At 50.4% G+C, this 24,974-nt stretch overlaps 3 protein-coding genes across 3 annotated transcripts; 1 reads left to right on the top strand and 2 right to left on the bottom strand.

Moving 5' to 3' along the window:
* Positions 1-2,998: 2,998 nt before the first annotated feature.
* BCR38DRAFT_333111 (mitochondrial protein from FMP27-domain-containing protein) lies at positions 2,999-12,019 on the bottom strand (the record flags this gene model as incomplete). Its single annotated transcript, XM_040855195.1, has 1 exon — positions 2,999-12,019. The coding sequence occupies one exon, from the start codon at positions 12,017-12,019 to the stop codon at positions 2,999-3,001; it is 9,021 nt and encodes a 3,006-aa protein (XP_040719964.1).
* Positions 12,020-15,109: 3,090 nt separating this feature from the next.
* Positions 15,110-20,722, bottom strand: BCR38DRAFT_520878 (uncharacterized protein). The gene is made up of 2 exons (XM_040865168.1): positions 15,827-20,722; positions 15,110-15,773 (listed from the first exon to the last, which is right to left on the bottom strand). Exons 1-2 carry the CDS (start codon positions 20,630-20,632, stop codon positions 15,234-15,236), a joined length of 5,346 nt encoding a protein of 1,781 aa, XP_040719963.1. The 5' UTR covers positions 20,633-20,722; the 3' UTR covers positions 15,110-15,233.
* Positions 20,723-21,665: 943 nt separating this feature from the next.
* BCR38DRAFT_481166 (uncharacterized protein) lies at positions 21,666-23,930 on the top strand (the record flags this gene model as incomplete). The annotated part of the gene is made up of 2 exons (XM_040863350.1): positions 21,666-23,599; positions 23,672-23,930. The coding sequence occupies 2 exons, from the start codon at positions 21,666-21,668 to the stop codon at positions 23,928-23,930; spliced, it is 2,193 nt and encodes a 730-aa protein (XP_040719962.1).
* Between the last annotated feature and the right edge of the window lie 1,044 nt (positions 23,931-24,974).

Raw genomic sequence — 24,974 nt, 5'->3', positions numbered from 1 at the left:
CGACTCATGGTAGCATTCTCCAATTTACCCAGCGCCTTGGGAACGGCGCGTCAAGTCCCAGCAACTGACCAGAGCTGAATGACGGGACGGAGCCAGAGTGCCATCGACGACACGGCACCATTGCGTGTATGACGTGATTCCGCCATATTGCTATGTCGGTCTTGCTTTGAGGGCAGCACGTATACCCATATAGCAGCAGCCTTTATGTATCACGGCTCAACCCCTCCCCCCTACTAACCTTCGCTTCGATAAAGTGTCCCGTCAAGTCGGGCCGTCCTTGGCTGCTGGTTGATCCTCCATGGCCTCTCTTCGCCCAAGATGAAGTATGCCACTATCTACAATACTCATATCGTCCCAGACTGGCTTGCAAAGGCAAAAAAGGGCAAAGAGGAAGACGATCGAGAATTTGATGGCCGTCTGTAGCATTGTCTGCTAGAGCCCTAACTTGTCAGCCGTCGCATTGTTTTAATTTCTGTGGCTTGCAGTTTTCTCACCTGCGCCGTTCGCGTTGCTTCTACGCCGCCGCATCCTGCAATCTTCGCCACAACCCTCGCATCCAGGCCCTGGGCTGCAGAGGCGAAATATCCAGCAAGCCACGGCTGCCGACATTTTTTCTCTTGTTCTGATGGGTCACCCCCAAACCGCAAACGCTTGAAGACAACAGGTCATGACTGCCAGCAACACGAGTGGACGAGTGTCTGTTTGTTTGCGTCGGCGTTTTGAATATGACACGTTCCTTCGAGAGACTCAATTGCTCAGATTATTGACGAATCACGGGTACTAACATCAGCCACAATGAGTTTTGATCTGCTGTGGAAGTTTCCACAGACCGTGAGTTCGGAGATTTAAGTCTGTTCGCTCTCAGACCTTCGCCGCGCCGCCGCCTCCAGAACTTTGATCAGTTAGCTTGTTCCACGCCCGCTGATCAGGAATCCATCATATTTCAGTCGCACGGACGGTCGATCTCAGGGCTTCGAGAAGAATTGTGGAAGAATAGACCGGGAAAAGTATGTCTGCGTCCATCGCTTCCACAGCAGAGATAGGTTACAGGGTGCGGTCCAAGGTGAGCTACGCAAGCGGTGTAAATGGGTTTGCTGCAAAGCTATGCTCCATTCGTCCTCAAGCCCGATACTACAGTTTGTTTGGATTTGTCTTCGCCTTTTCTGATATTTGCTTTATTAATGAAGTTGAGGAGAATGTTTTCCGTGCCTCACTTGTGATCTACCCGGCGGTTCCAACCCACCGGGTGGCTTCTGCTCGCGCGAACTTGGAATAACCTTCCTATATAAATTTGCCTAAGCATGCCTAAATGGGTTCCTCTCTCAGTTAGGATCGCCCTTCATAACGGCTAAAACCCAGCCGGAAGAACTGTTGGTCATCTTTTCATATCTCGCTTCCACTGCTCTGGGAAAGTGAAATAGAAGGTAGGCGTGCCTTTCAAGCCCCCTTCCCCCATGTTAGTTGCAGGTGTGCGGTGCAGTGGGCTGCATCAGCAATCTTGATCCTGGTCTTACTACTGCGAGTACACCCGCCATATTGGGACTATCGTGCCTGATAGGTTGTTGTTTACGACGCGAAGCATTTGATCATGTCTAGAGTCCTAGATGACTGCGCATTATTTCGCTAGGGGCGCCGAACTGCTTTTGCTGACCCCTGTATATTCATTTCGGTTGCCTTGAAAGAGATCGCGAGGCGAAATAGCAACGCCGCCTCATACGCTGAAGAAGAATGATGTAAGATATTAACCTGGAGGTAAGAAGAAATTACCGGGACTCGTCACTGGACTGACGATGAAGGAGAGTTCGGCAATAATTGTTCCAGAGAAGCAACTGAGTAGCTGTCTCATTTTCCTTACCAACTAAGGGTGATTGATTATACATGAGATCATCTGTTATGACTTTGAGATCCTTAAAGCGTCCTTACACGACCATGTTAAGCCGATATTAGAACGTTTATTTAGACCTAAACATTCTGACTCTGTCATCCCTTCGCCGTTGACTTTATAGCTCAAGATGTATGGTAGCTTTAAGTGGGTTCTGGACAATTTGGTGAGCTGTCTGCCTTCGCTGCGAGGTTGCAATGCCAGGAGGCTGCTTTATCCGGCAAGTGACCAACTGAAGTACTCAAGATCGGGTTAGTTATATATCATTCCACCAAACGAGAGGCACTTCTTCGATGCTGAAGAGAAATTGTTTCGAGCATCAATCCCTGGAGATGACAAATCGATGCGAAGTGGTTTCAAATGTAAGCAGACGCCTCTTCTTGAATCTTGGCTTGTGTATATAATATTTCGCCGTTGTAGATCAAGCCACAGCGTGATCATGGCATGAAAACACCAAGATCAAGACTCAGGATAAGAATGCTTCGAACACCTAAGTTCCACCTTGTCAACCTCCTGTTTGTCACTCTTGCCACTTTGTCTCATTACACACCAAATCCAACTGAAGTGCATGTCAAATTCAAGTTTTCTGAAGACACAAATGGTATGCGTCATCCCCAACCAGCATACGTCGCGAATCGCATCCAGTTGTTCGAGCAAGTTATACAGAATCGTATGTTTATTAACCAAACAGTATCTATATATACCAGTGCCTACTAAAGTAGTTTATCGAATGCTCGCTTGCTTCAAAAGCTCGCCTCCCACCAAACATGTATGCTATGCTGCTTGCTTGCTCTTTGTAATTCCATCCATCCATCAAACATCCTTGAAGGCTATGTTTATGCTCCGCTACCCGTATGCAACAAACATCAACATTCAGCGCCTGACCTGCCTGTCTCCACTTTCCACAAGCAAAAACACCCACAAAACGATAATAAACTCGCGTTATGCGAAGATAATTGGGCGGTGAGTGTGTAGTAGCCCTTCCAACACTGGGTGGTGGGCCGTTCTTTGTCGTACAATTCAAGGGTGAGTGCTGTGTTGCCTCTCAATATAATCTCCCACAAGGCAGTGACCTCACTCCGGGACACGCCGGAGGCGACTGGGGGGCGTGTGGTACTATCCCGTCTTGATCCTGCCACTCCAGGGCCTCCTGTCCCCGTTCTTCTCCTTCGCCTTGTCCTCCTCGGGTGCTGCTTCGTCATCACCTTCATGAACGCTTGCCGCGTCACTTCGTCCCAGATTGCTCCCTTCGCGTTCCCTCAGCCGGCTTGTGAGCGCGTTAAGCTTTCCTCTGAGAAAGCCGGCCCCGGTGTTGGTACTGCCACCTCCGCCAGTTGATTTTCTGCGGAGACCGTTGCCTTCGAAATCGATCAACGTGCTGCTGCCCCGACTCACAGGCCGCAGTCCACCGCTAGTCTCTGGCCGGTTGTAACTGTCTTCAATGCTGATACCCGTCTGCGGCCGCTCCAGTGCCGGCGTGGGCGGTGTCATCATGAGGAATGTTGGGATGTTGGTTCGCAGCTCAGTCGGGCCTGCGACATTACCCACCGGTCGGTACGAGCGTCTGCTACTCGCTATGCTGCTGCTACGGCTGTCGCTCCTCTGCGGAACGGGAATCGAGCTCCCACTGCCCCTGAGACTCCTCGGTGGGCTTCGTGAATAATCGACTGGGCTGGTCCCAAAGAGACTCGACGAATCATCGCTATTATCGCCGCTGTTGTTTAGGGCCGGTGTCGCCAGCAAAACACTACTTGTGGCCAGTTCCCTTAGCTTGTTCTGCTGAGCCGTGTTGGGCCTGTGCTTGCTGAACTTGTTGCCGATAATGGCACCGGTATGGCTGATGAGCGCCTTGATAACCCGCCCTTTAAGGGCCAAGGCTAAATCCAGATTTGACCATGTCTTATTGCGGTACTCAATCGTCGGCAGGCGGAAGACAAAGTCATGTACGTCCTCGATGTTGCGGTCACCGCGGCCTTTGTACGAAAGACAGAGGACCACAGATGGCATTTTGATGTAGGCAAACGTCATGTAATTGGAAGCGCGCGTCATCATTTTGGTAAGATCGTCTGAGGGCTTTTCCTCCGAAGCACCTTTACCGCTGCGCAATGCGAAGCGGGAGACCTTTTTCGACTCACTTACAGACGAAGCCATAGTAGAACTGCGCCCGATGCTCGGTCGAGGGGTCTGGCTTGAGCGGAGGGATTCGTACGAGGGTTTCTTGGTAGGTGCTTTGTTGCCAAAGAGGCGGAATACGTTACTCTCTGTTGAATGAACGCTGAGCGCTTTGGTCTTTGGGGGCGATGTATCAGGCGACCGAGATTCTGAATGCAAGGTAGGTCGGAGTCGGAGCTCCAGCGACCCAGCTCTAGTGTTGAAGCTTGCATCCTTGTCCGAGCCACCGGATCCAAGGCGGCCAGATCCAGAATTAGATTCGTCTGCCACTTCGTCGTCCGCCTCACTGATGCCCTGGGCTACCATGAAAGGCGAGTCGGTTTTGAGTCTGTTGCTACCGTTGGCAGATTCTCCGTCCATACCAGGAAAGATGTATTCAAACAGTTTCTTGCCCACTTCTCGCTCAAGCTGGATCTTCATGGGGAAAAGATTCACCTCGAAATGGTCCATGACGGGAATGCCGGCAATGGCTTCTAGCATGTGCCAGTACACACGAATCATGTGTTGGTTCGCGAATTCGGCAGCATTGGTTTTGTCACCGTCAAAGTATGGTGCGACCATCTCCGGATACATAGCGTCGGCCAAGAGATTCAGCCCCAGGACCTTGCCCACCTGCATCAGGTTGATATGGGAGCCATCTGAGTTGTCAGTACGGTCGTATTCAACGTCTCTGAGTTGCAGCTCCACAAGCGGCTCATTGTTGTCACGAATTAGGTGCCAGACAATCTCCCTAGCTGATATACTCCATCTCAGCAACGCATTGCTCTGCGATGTGTTTTCGTACTTGCGCTGCGAAGTGGTGATGGCCTTCATCATGAAGAAGAGTTCATCCTCGCATGCGGCAAGATCTCGCTCCAGGAGCAGCCTGTCTTCCCAACCCTTTTGGTCGAGGTACTTGGAGTGGATCTGGAAGTGCGTCTTGATGTCTTCGAGCTGTCTGATTCGTTCCTGGAGTCTGGTAACCATCTGGGGTGCGCCTCGAAGATCGCTGAAGTCGGATGCAAGCAATATCTTCTCCAAGCGCTCGCTTCTTGTCTTCTCCAGAGGCTCGCTGTACATGAGAAGATCAAGCACAATAACGTATATGGCATAATACTGTGACGAATTGCAGAGTGCCCGCGCCTGAGGGAATTCGACCCACAGATTGTCCATTCTGCTCTCTGTGGTGGGTTCGTCGGAAGTGGGATTTGTGCCTTCGCTGTTGACATCGTCGTTGTATTTCAAACGGAGGGTGTTGTACTTGTCATATCTCAACATAGCCGACGTCTTCCGGACTACTCGCTTGAAGCCAAAGGGATCCGACTGGAAATCGAACATGACCTCCATAGGCACCCATGGCGGCCAGGATGAGCCGGCGGGCGCTCCGTATGTGTTGCCAGAGTACATTGACATCAACTGGCCCGAGAACCATTTCTGGTGCGTGACGAAGAACTGCGTGCTATCCATGCCGACGAAAAATCGGCGCTGAACCAGACCGCTGACAAGATCAGATAACCTGGCTTTTTCCATGACTTCTACTACCTTCAACTCCATTCCTTTGGCCGTAATGAGTACAACATGTTTCTTGTTCTTTTCACTCTGAAGCTGAATTTGAGGTGCAATGACGCGAACGTGGTAGCTGCTCTGTGGTGCGAAATCTTCAGCGATGCCTCCAGTAATGTCTTCCATAGATACGTTAGGCACCCCATCGTCAGGACTACTAGTGTCATCGGCATTGACAAACTTGCGGCCGTCTTGCAGGATCTGTTTGATGCGCTTTTCAATATCTGGATTCACGTCCTCGGACCTCGCACCCTTGGTACTTCGTGAGCTCGATTTATCGTCCTTGTCGGGCGACGATGAACCATTTGGCTTATTGTTGCTCTTTGCCTTGGCCTGCTCCTCCACAATATCTAGGATGAATTTGACTGCTGGGCGGGAAAGGTAGTACACGAAACCGCGACGCTGACTGACTTGATGACTGTACCGTAGGATGATGTTACGCAGCAGGTTGTTCCATTTCAATTGCATATTGTGAACGACAAAGCGGTTTTTGAAGTCGCTGGCGAATTCTGCCCCTGTTGGGACTTTGACACTGGTCCCGGCAAAGTCGATCGATTCTTCAGGAGGTGGGTTGTCCTCGGTCGATGCGTTGCTAGCATTGTCCCGGCCATCATTCGGCTTTTTCATGGCCATTTGATGCAACATGTTTTCCAAGAACGTTCGCTTCTCCTTGAGAACGTGTGTGAATTTGTTGAGTTGATCGAACTCGGCTTTCAGATCTGCATCCTTGCCGTTATCTCTGATCACCCGAAGCTCCGCCTCTCCAACCGCCCGCGCGTTGTTTTCGATCTGGATGTGAAGCTGTTCCAGCCTCTCTCGCACAAGCTGCGACTGAACCCGCCTAGGGTCGTCATCTTGGCTCATAATGCAGAGATGGGTAGGTTCGTCCCCAAACGGACTGGTGCGATCCGGATCCCCGGCAATGACTCCTCCAATATCCGTCTGCCTGAAATATGTGATCCGTGGGGCGTAAGCCAGTGGAAGAATCTTCGTATCCGGACTTGGTTCTGACGGTAAAATCCAGTCGAGCTCGACAAAATCGTCCATATCGATCCAGCTGAAGTCATTGTCCGGAATAGTGAAGTGAGATAGATCGGTGCCGTCTTCTTCGCCTTGTGCGATCAAAGTTGCCACAGAGTTCGTCTTGATCGCCTCGGCCGTCGTGCCTTTGATACTAGCAGAAACGGCACGAATGTCCGCCGAGACCAAATCAAGCTGAGCAGCATGTAACTTCATGCCCGTTGTCCTGCTCTTAGTCTTGCGTCCACGATCACGAGTATTGAATTCCTCTCGTCGCTGGTGCATATCAAGCATGAAACTGTCGAACCTGACTTTGATGCCTGTTGCTGATACCGAACTCTCGGCGGTGTCTTCCGCATCCTTGTGCTTGTAAATGTGGCTGAGAAACAGGGGAGCGAGGAGAAGGTTGTATTTGATGGTGCCTAGATGCCTCCCGAATTTCTTGCTGTTCTTCTCCCTTCCGGGCCAGAGCGAACCTTGGCGAATAGGTAACGACATAGGGCCGCTGAACAGTGACCACCAAGCATAGAAATGTGTGAAGAATCTTGGGGTCAAGTGCACCGTGTTGTAACTTCTCGATGACTGCGGCTGGTTTGATGTCCAGTCTCGATCGACCGGGGCCCTGACCGCGATGGACAGGTGGATGTGCTGACTCCTGAAGCCCCTGAAAGCGTCATAAGGTAGCAAACCCTGTGGTTTAGCATGCTGTGGTGCCTTCAGAACAAGATCGTAGTGTGGAATGAAATCGAAGTTCCGTTTGCCATCCTCGATGGCTCGTTCGAAAACCAGTCCTGCCATCCACTGGACGTTTCCGGACAGCTTCATTACAACCTTCTTGAATGCAGAACCCGACCTGTAGCTGTCCTCACTTGACACACTGTCGCTTTCCCCGCGGGGACGTTCACCCTCCCGAACCTGATGGCTGTAATCGGGAATTGCCAGTACATATTCACCACTGTCAACAGTCATAAACCTCTTCGGGTCGTCATCGGTATGTATGTTCCACCGCACGTCGTTTCGCCAGCACATGAGAAAACCAGCCCCGTTGCCAGTGACTTGGTAAGGATCACGACTACCCTTCAGAGCGAAATGAACATCGCCATCGCCTTTCCACGCCACACGCAGGCGTGAATGAAAATTGAGCCTGATCTTATCCCAGAACCCAACACGCTCGGATGGATCAAGCTGTGGTTTCGTGAACGATTCAATTGCCATCATCATATCCTGGATGGCTGGTTGGTATGAAGGGCCCCATGTAATTCTGGTAGGGTATGCAGTATTGATGTCGATATTCATGTCAGAGTATGTCTTGACCGGCCCGGTGGTGCGGCGGACGTCAATGGTAAAGTCGGCGCTAGGATGCCCCGTCTCATCGATAGCCGGTGGTGTGATCTGCACCTTGATCCTCCGTGTCGATTCGTGTCCACGATACTCCTCCGCGATAACGAAGTCTGTTTTGAGCGAAAGCGCGGGTAAACGAGACGATTGGCCCGCTTTGATGGCTGGAACATGTATAAGGGGTAAAGGATAATCCCGAAGAGTAATTCTAGCCTCGCCCAAGCTGATTTGAACATTCATGGGAACGAGCAGTGAATACTTCATATTCTTGGGCATCCCCTTTCCGACCTTGTGTAGATACTCAGGCAGGTGCTGCATGGGGAACGAGGGTTTGTCAATCATGACATGCAGATCTGATATTGCAGCGCCCATTAGTGCCGGCCGTTGCGGGACTTCGAGTATCTTTTCCGTGTGCTCCAGGTCATCTGGTAAGTGATCCGCGCCCCAGAATAGGCTGCGCAAATCTTTCATGCTGTTTCTGGCCATGTCAAAATGTCGGTCGATCCGTTTCTTCCAGCTCTGCGCACTATATTCTTTAAGTCTTTGCTCCGCGTCCTGCGCTGACACGTGCGCACTGCCACTGAACTCAAGTATCTGATCTGGATCATACCGGGGTTTCCTGCCTCGCCTGTGGGAACCAGGGCCATCATCGCTGTGAGACCGTCCATCAATGCCAGTCCGAGGTCGTGCATCCTCACTTCTGCTGCGCGTGTGGGAACTGCTAGTATGAGACGTTCTTCCCCGCGGCATTGCGGAACGATTACGGTAGCGAGTAGTCTCCTTGCGGAGTTCCTGCTCTTTAATCTTCTTCTTTTTGACTTGATAAGCCTCGTCACGAGCAAGGCGCTGAAGCTGTTCGACACGGCCCGCCCGGTAGATGACGCCGAGTTTCCACTCGAAAGCACCATCTTCGAGTTCAAATAATAATGTCCGGCTCCGCAAGGAGATCTTGGGCACGTTCTTGGGCCCTTCAGGGGCTTTATCTAGGATGTACTCGTTGGTGCCCGTCTTGAAGCGGTGGTGTAATTGCTCCGAAGCTTTGATAACATTGACAATGTTGTCGGATATTTTGTTGAAGAGCAGCTCGTGAGGAACGGCTATGCGCATTGCGTCGGTCACGATGTCAAACATTCTATCATCTTGATGGCCTCCAAAGGCCATGATTCGTCGAGACTCCCGATAGTCTAATCGGAAGGTCTTGATACTTGCAAGACGGGCCCAGACTCCTCGCATTCGAGGTGCGCCCGCATACACACGGACAAGCTTTGCAAGGAAGAATGGTGGGGACCATCTGTGTTGACCAGCCTCCATACTATAAACCTGCAACATGATTGGAGGATCAGCGGGCAAATCGGCCTTGATCTGAATCAACGAAGCTTTGAAATCAACTGTCACTAGTTCTCTGGCAGCCCGGAATGGGTGGTCCATATGGTCGGTGGCAGGTGATTCGGGTGACAATATCGGCGGTGCCAAGTGCTCCATTTTGGGACTCATGGGCGGACTCATGGGCGGACTCATTGTCGAGTGATTTCGTGTCATTTTTGAGTCGACGGTGTCCCGTCGCGTACGCATGAAGGATTTGCGCAGCACCATTACAGCGATTCCCACGGAGTAGTGCCTATAGAGCGAATATTGGAGAAGGAGCGACCTCAGATGCGAACGGACATGAAGAATTGGGCCTTGTTTGTCGCTCACAGTGGTTAGCGCTACTTCAAAGCGAGGCAAGTGAACGAATGGCTCAACTTCCCACTTCTCCAGGTTGTCGATGATGTAGGCTTCCAAACCACGTATGTGGACGGCGAGCCGGCGACCGTCGCCTTCATTTTGGTACGGGTCTTTCTTGCGGGCGAAGGATGGCGACGGCATTGATTTCAAGAGCTCTGCGTCAGGCATCAAACTCCGACTTGTTGCCCGTCTTCTAGAGGCAGGTCTTTGACGCGTATTCGGGTGGACACGTTGAGCACGATACTCACTTGACCAAGAATCAACCTGAAGGGCGACCCCACGAGTGTTTTGGGGGAATTCATCGTCAATGCCGGCTACTTCTGCGCTGAAATCATCGATCGAGACAGTGAAGTGGAGAAAGTAATCAGGCAACGTCCTCATGAGATTTTGCGATTGTTGAGACTTCGGTTTGCTAACCTTGTCTGGCTGCACATCAAGCCTCAGCTGCCGGATAATCTGTCGTATGCCGTCCGTTATCTCGGGTCGAATCATGTGAATCGCCAAAGACTGAAGATGCCCATTGGCTATAACGTGGACATCTGGGTTCGCTCCCACCGTCACCTTGACATCGAAATACTCCGTTTCAATGAGGTCAAATCGACTTCCTTGTGTGGTCTGGTAATACAGCTGATGCGTTTGGACCCGCATTTGGGTGACGAGGGAATAATGCATCTCCTCGACCGTAGAGTGAAAAGACTCGAGGTCGAGAGAAATGGAGGAGATGGAAGAGACGATCAGGTCGAAATCGTCGGGATCGTCGGTCTTCTGAACTGGAGGCAAGGCTATTCTTACCACAGGCTCATGCATTGTGAACTTGATAGTGGCCTTTGGCAGCAAGCGCGAGATGAGCTTATGCCTTTGCTGCACCTGTGCCTTGGGGGCTTTTGGTTGAGGCCGCAGCAGTGCCATTAGGATTGGGAGGTGCTTCGGATCTAAGTCGACGGACGGCGAAGTGACAACAGAGTTAGCGAAGAAGAGATTAGCATTTCTCTCTTCAGCACTTCCATCGTCCGCAAGCTCCACAGTCTTGGACGGGAGGGTAGTTTTGACCGTGGTGGTAGCCATAGGGATGTAGACGAGCCTCTCCGGTTTGCCGTGCCCGACGTCCACGCCAACGGAGATGGACAGCGCTGCAGCCAACGCCTCATGGGCCGTGTCCTTTGATGGGAAGTACATGCGATGCGCTGGAGACTTGGGATCAAGACGATGCAGGTCAATTCCAACCTCCTTCATGGAAGCATTGAGCACGAGCGGAGCCCCTGACGTCTTCACCGTGTCGACCTTCTTAGTGAGACCGACTAGGCTCACTGCAAATTGTACCTCCTTGATCCCCCGAAGAATTGAACTAACAAATTCTTTCGAGTCCGAGACGGCTTGCATGATGTCCTGATCGGTACTGCCTGGTTCTTCCAGCTCCTGGAACACCCTATCAACAGAGACCTCCATTGCCTCGACAGTCGCATAGCCCTTTGAGCACATCCGTTTGCGTCTCTGGTAACGTTCAACACACGTTTGGACATCGTCGTAGGGTATGTGAACACGGCCTAGCTTGAGGGCTATGGATGCATCGCGCAGCCCATCAAGTTGTTCGTATAAAAACCCATCGACGTTGAGCACAGCATTATCGATGACCTCGGATGCTTCTCCGCCATTGGCTGTGAACAAGACACTGCGCAGGGTGACGATCCATTCCGCTTGTTGTTTCTGACGGTGCTTCTCGGCTCTGGTCTGGAAGAAATAGCGTGCTCGGTCGACCATCTTTTTGCGCGTATCGACAGCAACGGTAAAGCTGCCGCATTGTATGGTACCCACGTCTACCAGGTTGACGGTAGAGTTTGTTGCCACAACGTCCACCATTCGAAGCCAGTTTATATTCCGGTGTAATCGCTTGAGTCGCTCCTTGGTCCTCATGAGCTGCTTCCATGTCTCGCTGCGAGCGACTCCGAGCGTGGCTCGTCGAGAAAGAGGGTTTTTAGGCAACGGTAGCGTCTTGAAATCCTTCCCCTTTCTAACGGCCTCGTCATCGCTGCTGTCGGCTTGGTCCGGATCAGGTTTATGGCCCTCAAGTGCCCTGGTATCCACTGTGACGACCAATTCACTGACAACAATGCTCAGCCATGTGGGCTGCGAGAATGTTGGACGGTGCACATTGAGGCCGAGGCCACGTATCTCGATCTTAACGCCATCCTTGGGTGTGTAGGCCAGGCGGCGGAGCGAAAAGTAGCCAATGCGCTGTATGGAAATGCCAGTGATGATGCGCAGGACGGCGAAGAGCACGAAGGACGACAGATACAGGAGCACAAGGACCCCAAAGATAAACGTCGGGTTGAGCAGTGCCATGGCGACTGGGATGGCGATGGCGGCAACGACAGCACCTCAGCCGCGGCGCCTCCTCCCGGGCCAACTTGAATATTCTCCCAAGCTGGTCTCCCTTCATCACCTACACTCGCGATTGTCCATATCGATATGCCACGGGGAAGATAACAGATAGGATGCACCAAAAAGGCACGGCGAAAGATTTCCTGGAAGAACCGAGTGTGTGCTGACGGCAGATTGTTGATGGTCGTCTGGGTGACTTAGCGCAGGCGCATCGATAAGTTCGAGGATTGGTTCAACTTCGAGTTCGAGTTCGAGTTCGGCGAGTTCGGCGCGGTTCGTTGCGTGTGTTGCGAGGCAAGATTATCGTAGCGATTGGGTTTCGGCACCAGCAAATAAAGCGATGCTGCTAATGGTCAATTTACTTCGGTATGTAAAAGGAGAAAGCGCCAGGCAAGGTTTGGGAAGGCCGTGGATCGTCTGCGGAAATGCACGTCACTTCGCAGCAGCAAATAGGCAGCGTAACAAATGAGGCGACGGTGGAGCCGCGAAAGATCTATGGGACGGATCATCACATTACGAACAGGAAATCGATAGACAAAGCTGCTATGTCTGCAAAGAGGGAAGTGCGAATCTTAGCATCCTATTTTTCCGAAATTAGCCACTATCCTCGTACTTGTTTCGAATCCATCTGCATATCCTCAAATCCTGATAGACCACAGCTAGACCCGGTTCTGCTTTTGACTTGGGAGTAGTCTGGGAGTTTTCGCAACTTGTTTATTTCCGCGTGTTTGCAGTCGAAGAATCCCACCGAGCTCTTCTATTGGCACATAGCTTGACCCCTGTTTTCGGCTGAAAGATCACCAGCAATGGCACGCTAAGCTTAATCTGGGCAAACGCTTAACTGGGTAATTACATACCTTGAATCAGACTAACTGCATTGACTGTCATTTTGAATGCACCCCCATTTTCAAGAGATCTCAGTGAGCGATGCCACAACTTCATTCTCAGTTGAACAAGCAAAACACGTATAATGAAGCCACTGTCGGAATCCAAGTACTAGGGGCTATATTGGTACTATGAAGGTGCGTAAGGGACCAATCCCAAGTTGGCCCCGAGGCATCCCTAAATACTGCAACGCGCGCGTGCCTGCCTCGTACCCCTCTACACCTGACGCCACAACTTCCACAACTTCTACGTAAACTAGGCGTGGATATAGACTAAGTAGCTATTGATAATGAGAAGACTCTAAGCATTTTTAAGGCTTTATTCACAATATACAAGTTAAGTTTGTCTAGTGACTCGTAATAATAGTATTAGTCTAGGCCTTCTTAGCCGTTATGTATTCCAATTCTAGTATAGTTGAGTTTGCGACTTGCCACATTTAAATGTAAAAATTGAAAAATATATATCGTGGATTAACAACGAGTCGCGCATATCACTAAGTCGCGCAGTTTTTCAACCTTTCCAATCTTTCAACTTCAAAACATATTTCCTTAATAACAACATAATATCCGTTTAACCTAAGAAGCTAAAGTCAACCTCGCTATCGAAGCTATCCGATCGACTAAAAATAAAGCTAACGACGATTAGCAAAGCTATACGCCTCGGGGATAGATGTAAGGAAAGAGCCGTTGTGGCGGGCCGGTCTCAGCTGACAAGCTGAGTCGGGAGGGATTCGCCCAGCTTAAGAGGAGAACTCGAGACGCTCGCACCTAGTTTGGATTCTTCAAGAATCAGTCTTGCAATATACGCACCCATACACTGGCCTACTTCTAGCTACCCTTTGCCCTACCTGACTGTTATATTGTGAGACGTGTGGTATCCTCGTTACAATAGAATTCACGGTCGCACCCTACGTACCGAAACTTAGCCGGATAGCACACTACTCACCGAGACAGAGGAAAGAGATATTATTTAGCATATACTTAACCTAGATTTAACAGGGTTTCCTCCCCAGCTAGAGGGTGTGGAAGATACAGCTAATTCTATTCTCGCGACGCGTCGGTAAGCTCTAGGTGTATCGCTTTATAAAGCGAACCCTAGAGTTAAAGACGCGTTTTTCTCGCTCCTATAACTTCCAGAGGGCCCTCTACGAGTATTCAAAGGTTATTAAGGACTGGTTCCGGCTTATATTGACGACGGGCAGTGAATGCCCGAAGGTTCAAGGTGGGATGATGATAGCAACGGACAACAAGATCCTCAACAAGACTTTACTGTCCGGGAGATGGAAAGAATAACAAGATCGAGGCTTTCTTGCTCCGATCAGAACAACAAGTACCTCAACAGGTCCTAGAGCGTATCACCTTAGCAGGTGAACGATGGGTACAATGCCCTTGACAGGCACAAGTAGATATATAGGGGCAATAAAAGTACCTCAGCAGGTCATCAAAACAACGAGTGTCTCCATAGGCAAAGAGAATTGAATCAAATTGCTATAGAAAAGGCTGCTTGATTGTCTCTTTCTTTTCTCAAGAGAGTGACTACATACACAGGTCCTTAAACCGTAAAGAACATGCTTACATAATTCGTCTGAAAACCGAAAAACAACACCCCAAAAACCTGTCCCTAAGTCAATATCCCACCCGTTAGCTCCCCTCTTCCACATACTAATCCTTAGGTTTCGTAAACGCTAAATATTATTATTATTATTATTAAATACGCCGTAGGCTCGAAGCCCCCGGTACCTCTACTAGTACTCCCGTATGTCAAACCGTGCCCTAATGGCTGGACTAAATACATACGCTGCGTCGTCGGTTCGCCCTGTTGGCGACTGCGTTGCGTTCACTACCATACTACGTTGGTTCTCAACCTACCAACAAAGTCCCCCCTGAGAAGATCGATGCTATCTGGGCCTTGAAGCTGTCCGACCCGTCCCTAGCAGCCACCTTACAATAGTCCCACTAACTACTGGTTCTCCTGTTGCCGTTGCGAGGTCGATTAATGAAATTAATGTGAGTTGTGTCACTCAAGGTAACACTAAATTTGGCAGGATTACCAGGAAGACTTCCGGGGGTTTAGACAGACAGTTTGTCTCGAGGGTTCCGAGATAACTCTGAAGTATAAGCCAGATGATCGACATACCATGATGATCAAGACAAAAACACGCAATGTAATGACAGGAACGTCAATTATATAATTGTACATTTTATAAACTCTGGCTCAAAAAAACAAAAGGGTCGTTTGTGACTATTTTGGTATCCGGACGCCATTAATGCAACTTCCATCTTCGAGGCAACTAATCGTCATCGGCATCCTCCTCGTCGCCGGCGTCAGCCTTTGAGTCTGTCCTCGCTCTCACCCACTCTGCAGCTTTGGCACCAACCTTCTCGCGGCTCTTCTGGTCGCCATTCTTCTCCTCCCAGTCCGCCCATCTCTTGAACCACTTCTTGGCAGCCCGAGGCTTGAGTCCCTTTGCCTTTAGCGCCCTCTCAAACACGTCCCGCACGACTGCCTTGTCTGCTCCAGGTACGTCTTCATGGTCAAGCAGTTGCTTCCACAGATCGAACCGCTTGGGAAACTGTGCAATGAGGCCTTCGAACATGGTCCGTCCGAGTTCCGGGTTCTTGTTCTCCGAGCTGAAGTGCAGCCCCGCAAACTTGGTCATCAACGGAAGGTGGGCTTGGGTCGGGAGCGCCTGGATTGCACGGGGCATGAGAGCCTTGGCGCGATCAGGCTGGTTCTGTACTGCGTGGAGCCAATGGCCATAGTTATACCACACTTCTGGTGAGGTGGAGCCAAACTTTTTCACAAGAGCCTGGAAGAGCTCATCTGCTTTCTGTGGCACTGTTAGCAAACTGCGATATGATCGGTAACACGGCTGTGTCTTACCTCGGGTTTGTCCTCTTGAATGTAGATACTCGCTAGTCGTTGGAACACTTCTTGCTGATCATTGACTTGGCACGCGCGCTTGAAAACCTCCTCCACGGTCTCTTCAGTCCCAAAGCGAACTTCAAGATTGAGATATGCAATCCATGCATTGAGCTTCTCCGTTTCCTCGACGCTGTTAATGGTGGTAATAGCACGTTCAACCACCTTGCGGGCCTCTGCCAGCTCACTAGATTGCAATTGATATGCCATGTACTCAATCCACAGCGTTGACGAGTTCGGTTGACGGTTGAGGAGTTGCTCGTAGTCGGCAGCAGTTCTGGGACCGAATGCATCGAGGTCGCCACTTTTGTCAACTTCAATTTGAGCTTTCCTTCGCTTCTTCTTCTTATCCTGAGAGCCGGGCTTCTCATCTACCACAGAGGCAGGTCCACGCTTCTTGCTGACAGCGTCGGCATCCCAGTCAAAGCCACCAGCATCCAGGCCTTCAACCTCTCCCGCTGCGTCAGTCATCTCCATATCCTCACCCTCTGGTTCTTCTTCTTCGACATTATCGGTCCCTGTGATAATAACAGCGCTGACATTATCATCCATGTCTTCGTCTTCATCATCCGAGATAAGCGGTGCACCAGCGTCATCATCATCACTCTCGTCGCTGCCTTCGCCTTCAAAATACGAGGGCTTCAATCCAAAGTTAATACGCCTCTTCTGCTTATCAAGTTTAAGAATGATGGCTTTGACAGCGTCTCCCTCGCTAAACAACTTCCGCGCATCGTCGACGGACTTCTCGGCCATCTCGCTTCTGTGACAAAGTCCGCTGACGTTATTGGAACCATCAACAAGGATGAATGCTCCAAATTCTTCGACTTTCCGAACTTTTCCAGTGACAATCTGAGCTTCGCGAAGATCTTGGTAGTTGAGCAAGGGGACGTAGTCTTTCTCTACAACCGATGGCTTGAGGTTCATTTGTATTTGTCCCACTGTAGGGTCAACTGAGGTCACTCGTCCTTTGACAATCTGGTCGACTTGGAAAGAATCTTTCCAATCCTTCAAGAACCTGTCGGAAAGATCCGATATCTTGACCATGGTTGTGACGTCTCCACCGAGAGTCACAAAGAGTCCCTTGTCAGAGACGTTTTTAACAAATCCACGCACGATATCACCCACAACAACTTGGGATACATCGGTGAATTCTCTATCCTTGACTTCTGCCGACGAATTCAACACCCTCGAATGTCGGGACGACAAGCGGACCTTCTTGTTGCTTTTGTCAAGGTCAACGATCGAGACTCGGATGACGCTGTTCTTGCTGTAGTTCATAGTGTTGGCATCATCAAAGTCGTCGCTGATGTCTGCCAGGTGGATAGGCCCAGAAACCGTCTCACTCAGCTGAACCATGATTTGTCGCTCGTTGATTTTCGTTATTCGTCCCGGAAGAACCATGTTCTTCTTGACAGTACCCCACGTAAGTGCAGGCGATGAGACAGATGACCGGGCCGAAAGATCGAGACGGCCTTGGGACGGGTCAACCGCGAGGACTCGCACGCGCAGTGCGGAGCCAACTGGGAAATTAGACGACAGATTCTCGAGGAGGGAGACATCATCGGAAATATCCAAAGTGTTGATTCTGCCCCGAACATTTGGGGAGAGATTCACCCAAAGGGTACGGTCCTGGACCTTGTTCACGAACGCCACATAAGTAGATCCGTTTTCGAGCTTCTCGTAGGACAACGACTCAACCGCAGCGCCCTTCACATCGCTTGGTTTGCTGGAGAGTTCGAGGATTGAGCTGGTGGATCGATGGGAGATGGGTAAGAATCGGTGGTTCTTTGCATCGTGCACACCCAATACTCGGACAGGAATGACATCCCCCTGGTGGAATTTGCGCAAAGGTGCTTTGACATCAGTAATCTCGTCCCAAGAGTCAAAGACGGATGACATATCCACACGGCCTTGAATGTTGTCAGCCAGCTTAACATTAAGCTGCGTGCCCTTGACGGATACGATCTTGGCTTTTGTGACACGACCAACAGAAACGTCGTCCGTTGAAGTAATCGCTTCGTCTACTGGATTCTCCACTGCGGCGGACATATGAGACGAACGGCCTGCCGTCTCATTCTTCTCAATCTTCTCACTGTCAGGATGAGCGGCAAAAATTCTCTGGCGCTCTCTGTCCACAGATGAAATCTTGACGAGAAATGACTGATGCTTCTCCATTCCAAAGCTAGCTTCTTTCTGGATAGTTTGTGGTAGCCTTGATTTCGGCACCAAGGCGGTAAGAGGGCCAGCAAACTGGACGTAGACCGCTGTAGCCGTGATATTTTTGACGTAACCTGGATAAAGCTGGCCAACTTTGACATCGTCAAATGAAGTGAGCAGTTTCCCCTCCTGGCTAGCCTTCATCAGAGAGGGCTTCTTGCTCAGCGCAATGAAGCGTCTGCCCTCAATTTTGTCCAATACTACAAGATCAGTGAGTGTCTGTCCCACATAAATCTTTTTCAAGACCGCCTGGTTCTTCTTGGTGGAACCGTCTGCAAGGTGACCTACAGAGATCATAGCTCTCAGTGAGTTGTCGACTAACTCCACGAAGACATGACCCTCTGTCTTTTGTACGACTTTGGCTGATATAATGTCTCCGAGGCTCAGCTTCTTGAGCGCCAGCTGCTTCTCGATGCCAAAAGCCGCGGGATTTTTGCAGGACACATAGAGCTTCTGCTCGACGGCGTCGAAATTAAGAACATGGACATCAACCACTTGGCCGACGCGAAAATATTCCTTAGGATCACGAATATAAGCCTCGCTCATCTCTGCGATAGGCAGAAAACCTCTCATCGAGCCGTAGAATTGAACGACGGCTCCATTTCCAAGGACGTTGATAATGGTAGCTGGAACCTGCAAGCCCACCGCCACTTCATCGAAAGACTTTAGCGGAATTGCCTCGGAGTTGATGAGGGTCTTTTTCAAAGTGAGCCTGATTTGTCGCTTGACGAGGTCTGTTGACAGGACGCGGGACTTGACTTTCATGCCCTCTCTGAACTTCTTCTCCGGGTGTTGCAGCTTGACATCAGCCAGGTGTATTTCGGGAACGAAACCAGTCAAGCCTTCGGCCAACTTGACAAGCAAACCGCTCACACCATCTGGGCCGATGACAAGCTTCTCGATGATACCATGGACAATTTCACCCACGGGAATGTCTTCCAACCTGAGGAATGGTTGTTCGAGAACATGTTGCTCGAAAGAGAGTTGGAACACACCGTCAACAGCATTGTATCCAACGACCCTCCCGCGGTGAACAGATTGTAGCTTGAAAGGGCCCGTGGACTCAGAAACCATATCAACTTTGCCATCTTTAAGTCTGGATATGTGCACAAAGCCAGACACCCCTTCAATTCCAATGTCGACAAAAACACCTATTTCTGGTTCAACACTGGTGACTGTGCACTTTTCGACTATACTGGAGAGCGGTATGACTTCCACTGGCGACTTGTTGCTGGATTCCACCGTCTTTGGTTCAAGAGATACGATGTGGTCGAGCAATGACACGCCTAACTTGGGGTCATCGGCAGTAGGGAACGTGCAGATGACTCGAGCCTTGGTCTTCTTGCCAACTTTGTACTTTTCCCCAAGATCTAGCGCTTGGGGACCAGCACCTGAGTGGATCACATCGGCTGTGACATCTAGCGATCCCATAACCTTGCCAGCCAGACCGCGTCCCGAGATGTCCGTGACTAGCAACTCGACAGCCGAACCTGGAAGAAAGGTGTTGATGGTAGTCGCTTCAGACGCGTGATTTCGGATACTGCCCATCTTCTTTTGCAATGTGCTCAGCTGTGCGACCTGGCCGTTCTTGCCGGTAACAAGACACAAGAAGACAGAACCCGGTTGCATTTGAGATTCGGGAATCGTTTCATCAACCTCCTTCCGTGCCAGAAATGCTCGGAGCTTCGAATCTTCTAGACCAAGCTCCATAACAAATCCGTGGTCTTCGACACTGGCAACCGCTGCCATGACGGTACAGTTTGTCACAACATCTTTGCTTGACAACCCACTGTTAGTTTGATCCGGACGCAGAGACAACTCAATGTGCCTTCGAGGCTTGCCGGAGGAAGCAGTTGTCTCCTCGATTGTCGATACAACGTATGCCCGAATGTATTGGCCGAGTCTGAAAAGCGACTTCAGATCAACACCATCATCTTCCTGCGCCTCCTTGTCGTTCTCATCGTCTTCTGCCGCTTCCGCCGCTTCTGTCGCAATTCTTTCATTCAGGGTCTCTGATATAGAGGTAATCGGTACGTGGCCGACAAGATTGTTCGGTAAAGCCAGAGATATGTCGAGGGCGTTGATTTCGGCAACTTGGCCCAGCACCATCGACCCCTTGACAAGACGCTTGTAGTTGAGACTCTCGATCTTGACAGTGTCTCCTCCCTGTTCAGGCTTGCTCGCTTTGCCATCGTTTGATTGCCCTTTCGGCTTCTTATGGGCTCGCTCTGCCTTTTTCTTAGCTTGTCCAGACTCTTGCTCGAAGAGAACGTCTTGCTTGGCCTGGACATGTATCTGCTTGTGCTCGAGAGGCGATAGAATGCTGCCACCACCTCTGGGAAACAACGGTTCTTCTTCCTTGAGTCGTGATATACTTGGGGCTGCGGCAGGTTTCGATTCGGAGGTCTTGGACGGCTTGGAGCTCGTCTTGGAGTCGAATTTAGCCTTTTCGGATTTGGGTGATTTCGATGGGCGCGAATCGCTGCGTGTTTTGGGTACTTTGGCAGCAGATGTGCCGCCAGGCGCATCCTTCCTCTTTGCGGAGCTCATTGTCACAGGAATCGCGAGAGTATGGGCAGCCTGATTGAACCTACCTCGAAATCTTTTGAGATGGACCCTGTATAAGAAAAAAAGATTCACTGTTGCTATCGATAAGGATGTGGCTTGGTGGGGTCTTTTTGGACCACAGTACGGAGTATCTGGGCACCAATCCCCAGAAACAATGACCATCTGCACCAATATGGGCCTGCCTCGACTGCAGGCGGGACACTATTTCCTCGTAACTTCCCTTAGATTACACAGGACCTCGCGATCGTGATCCGGCAACTTTCATAGCTACAAGGCCAGCAATGCATTTCTATGTTTGTGTCTCTAATTACGATATATTTCCTTTATTCTTGACTTGATTGATTGAAAGACTTCAATCACCTTCAATCAACTCCATCGTCACCCTTCTGGCCTGTCAGACTTGGAGTGGCCCTTGTGGTTGAAGCTTCTATATTACTGGAGCCTTAACCAAGTCGCCGAGCTCCGGCTTTTTCAGTGAAGCCACGGAGCTGTGACGAAACCATAGGCACCGACTTTCAGGAGTTAGTCCAAAGTCAAAGCTGATCACGCATTACTCTTGGGCAAATGTCATTATCAACACTGCGATGAATAAGTTGGCCTCCCCATCATGAGTCGGAGAAAACGTGCATGACCAAAACCTTCCGATGCGTGCAGCACCGCAAATACCTTGAGCACTACCAGCTTGCCAGTGACGTTACCATCCCAGCACAGCGGCAGCACCCACCGAAGCACTAACCTTGCGTCATTCAACCTCTCAGCTGCTGCACCATCAAAATCGGGAATGCCACCACTACAACCACCCACAAAACCTCATGCAGGTAACGGCCCTGAGTCAGCCAGCTCGAATGTAGTTTCTGGAAAACAGGTGGGTTCCTACGACAACTCCAGGCACCAATCAACCTTTCCTTCCATATTAACTTGGTTCCCGACACAGCTGCGCAAGAGCCGTAGCTGGTACGGGTCTTGGCCACGAGCAAAGTCCTTGGCTTCGACGCAGGTGACGAGTGAGACTATCATGGGGGGCTCTTTGAAGGCAGGATCAACCCCGGATTTCAGTCGCTACAGGAAGACGATTGACAATTCTGGCGATTCGTCCGACACCCAATCAGTACAGACACTGCCCCAAATCCCCGAAACCGAGACACGATCAAAGCTCACCAAACCACCGACGGGTGGTCATGGAAACACCCTAGGGACTGCTCCTGGGAAAGGGGCAGAACCGTCCCCACGAGATGCAGCAAAAAAGGATGATGTGATAAAGGTACGACCAAAGACACCATCAAGCCAGCAGCCCACGGCATCGTCAGGCTGGCTGGGGTGGTTTGCTAGATCACCGGCGCCGGAGAAACGCTCCGAAAATAAAGACAGACTTCTTGATCAGCCTCCCGAGGAAACGGAGCCTGCGCGACCAGAGACTCTTATCCCAAGCGAGACCGTACAAGCACCGCCACTGCCCCCAAGCACCCCAACGAGGACCATTAGACATTCGGCTTCATGGTTTGGCCCATGGTTCAGTAACACACCACCAGCCGAGGGCTACGCCGGTGATGCCTCAGAAGAAGCAAGTACAGTTGTATCAACGGCAAAAGACAGTCAAAACACAGTCAGTGAGGACGCGCCTCCCATCAAAGCTGCGGCAGAACCGCAACCGTCTGCTGGCTCCACCTGGGCATTCTGGTCTCGAGATACCGGGTCGAGTTCTATTGGGAGGTCAGCAGCACCTCGGGAGCAGGGCGAATTGGCTGTTATTGGTGATGGATCGGAAGCCAGCCCGAGGAGATCGAACGGTGTCGATGTCAAAGAACATACTACTGTGAAGGAGCCACCGCTGAAGAAGGGGACTAAGGAACCATCCGCGAAAGCGACTACATCCAAAAATAATAAAAGGGTTAGGCCACTGTCAATGGACCTTGACGAACCCTCACCCTTGAGACCAAGTACGCCAACTTCAATCAAAGATACACCCGGAAAGTCGGACACACCAGATTCGACCAAGACGACCACTCCAAACCTCCTTCTTCCATCCTTCAGAAACACCTATCGTATGAAGCAAAACCCGTCCATTATCAAGCAAATCACCCAACTGCTGCTTAGAACGCAGCAACCACCTGCCAATCATGTTTACCTGGTAAAGGATCCTCCTAAAATCAAGAAGGCAATCGCCATTGGGGTCCACGGCCTCTTCCCAGCTACCTACCTGCGCCCCATTATCGGACAACCAACAGGGACTTCAATTCGTTTTGCCAACCATTGTGCCGAGGCAATCCGGAGGTGGGCAAACAGCCACGGCTGTGGTGATTGCGAGATCGAGAAAGTTGCGCTCGAAGGTGAAGGCAAGATTGCGGAGCGAGTTGACAACCTGTGGAAGCTGCTTCTAAATTGGATTGAGCACATACGCAATGCAGATTTGATTGTTGTGGCGTGCCACAGCCAAGGAGTCCCTGTCGGCCTCATGCTTGTGGCTAAGCTGATTGACCTTGGCATCATCACTACCGCCCGAATTGGAATTTGTGCAATGGCAGGTGTTTCTCTTGGGCCATTCCCAGACTACAGAAGTGGAATGGGTATGTTAATGGGGGCGGGCGCGGAGCTTTGGGCCTTCGCCGACCCAGAGAGCGAAATAACAAAGCGATACGAGGATGCTTTACAAGTAGTTCTTTCACACGGTACTCGGGTCACCTACATTGGCAGTATCGACGATCAGCTGGTCCCAATGGAATCTGCGATCTACTCACCGGCATCGCATCCATACATATACAGGGGTGTCTTCATCGATGGCCGTACCCATGCCCCCGATTTCATAGCACACCTAGTGGGATTCGCGCTGAAGTTACGCAATCTTAGTATATCAGACCACGGCCTTATTCGTGAACTATCCGTTGCCCTGGCAGGTAGCCTTTACTCTGGAGAAGGCCATTCCCGCCTCTATGACGATGAACAGGTCTACGAGTGAGTACCCCAAAAATTCGGCCCCTCCAATCTCTTTTCAATCAAGACAGGTCTAACTGACGTTGCCATTAGCCTCGCTATTTCCCACGCGCTAGAGACCACCATAGTAAACAATGTACCCTGTCGTATCCAAAAACGCGAGGGACTCACGAGCACCAACCCTTACGTCTTGCCCTGGATCATGCGTGGCCTACTAGAAGAAGACTTGGTCAAAACAGAGCTATCAACCGAAACAGCGGAATTGCTCAAGCAGTTCGATGAATGGAAACCCGTCACCAAGGCGTTGAAGGACGTCAAATATCGACTAGAGGCTGTGAGGTCGAAGTTGTAGAAAGTGTGAATATATTTACAGACATACATATGCTTACGCATGCGCATGGATTAGAAGAGGCGAGGCATAACACACGCATTCTTGGCGTGGGAAATACCATGTCGGCTTAATAGCGTAGGGTTTGGTTTGGCGGGGGAAATATCATGTCGACTTAATAGCACAGGATTTTGGTTCGGCGTTCAGCCACTTTTTCAAAGCGCAAAGGGATACGAGGAATACCCTGGCACACGGAGTTTATGGAAGATAAGGCCGTAGCTGTATTAATACGTGCAGTATTTAAAGAAGAGCGATATACACGAGAGGCCCAATGTCCTCAGTTGCGCGAACTGAACTAGTTCAGTTTCTAGATCCTACAGCAAGTAGTCTAATCGAAGTGGAATTTCACGGACAGGAACAGCGGCAACGCGCATCGAATGTGTAAACGAGCTAGGGTCATTCCAGTTTGTAAATTTTACGTATGCGTGTGTAGCTCTAACCCTGATACTTGACCCCCTTTATGCCAATACCGGTAAGCCCCTGGATTCAGTTCAGCCTTGTCTGAGTTGCCGCGCCGGCCAACCTATATAAGCGCATGGGAGTAGTATTTCGCATGCGGCTGTCTTCGTTAACATGTGTATTAGTACGTACGTACAGGCGATGGTATATGAGACCCGTACGGCTAAGCTAGTATTCGTATCCGGGCTGTCGCTCCAAATAAAGAAACAGTACCATTATCTTCATTGATTTCCTCAATTTGGCCATGGTGATTCGGCTATACCTGAAACGCACCAAAGAGCCGGTATTGAACTTGACTGACATAGATGTGATAACTTGTGGTACCAACAAGAAGACTGATGGTTCACTAAAATCACAAGTACGAATTACTTCGTTCGGCTCTTCTCCTACAACCTAGATTTCCCTACCTCATGGACCTCAGTATGTATAGAGAACATACGGATGATAAGCTGAGCTCAAATTTTATAACGTAGACTCATGATTAGTCTTGTACTCGACATGGATTAGTAGGCCTGTCGCTTAGTGATCTACCTCAGTATAAGAGAATAA

Source organism: Pseudomassariella vexata (genome assembly GCF_002105095.1).
Source record: "Pseudomassariella vexata strain CBS 129021 chromosome Unknown BCR38scaffold_2, whole genome shotgun sequence".
Classification (NCBI taxonomy): Eukaryota; Fungi; Ascomycota; class Sordariomycetes; order Amphisphaeriales; family Pseudomassariaceae; genus Pseudomassariella; species Pseudomassariella vexata.
This window is presented reverse-complemented; position numbering and strand designations above follow the sequence as displayed.

Bases quoted from the DNA above. Each gene is read 5' to 3' on its own strand.
- BCR38DRAFT_520878 (XM_040865168.1), bottom strand. From the start codon at position 20,632: ATGAGCTCCGCAAAGAGGAAGGATGCGCCTGGCGGCACATCTGCTGCC. The intron at 15,774-15,826 runs GTAAGACACAGC...ACAGTGCCACAG, and splicing joins TTCAAGAGGACAAACCCGAG to AAAGCAGATGAGCTCTTCCA.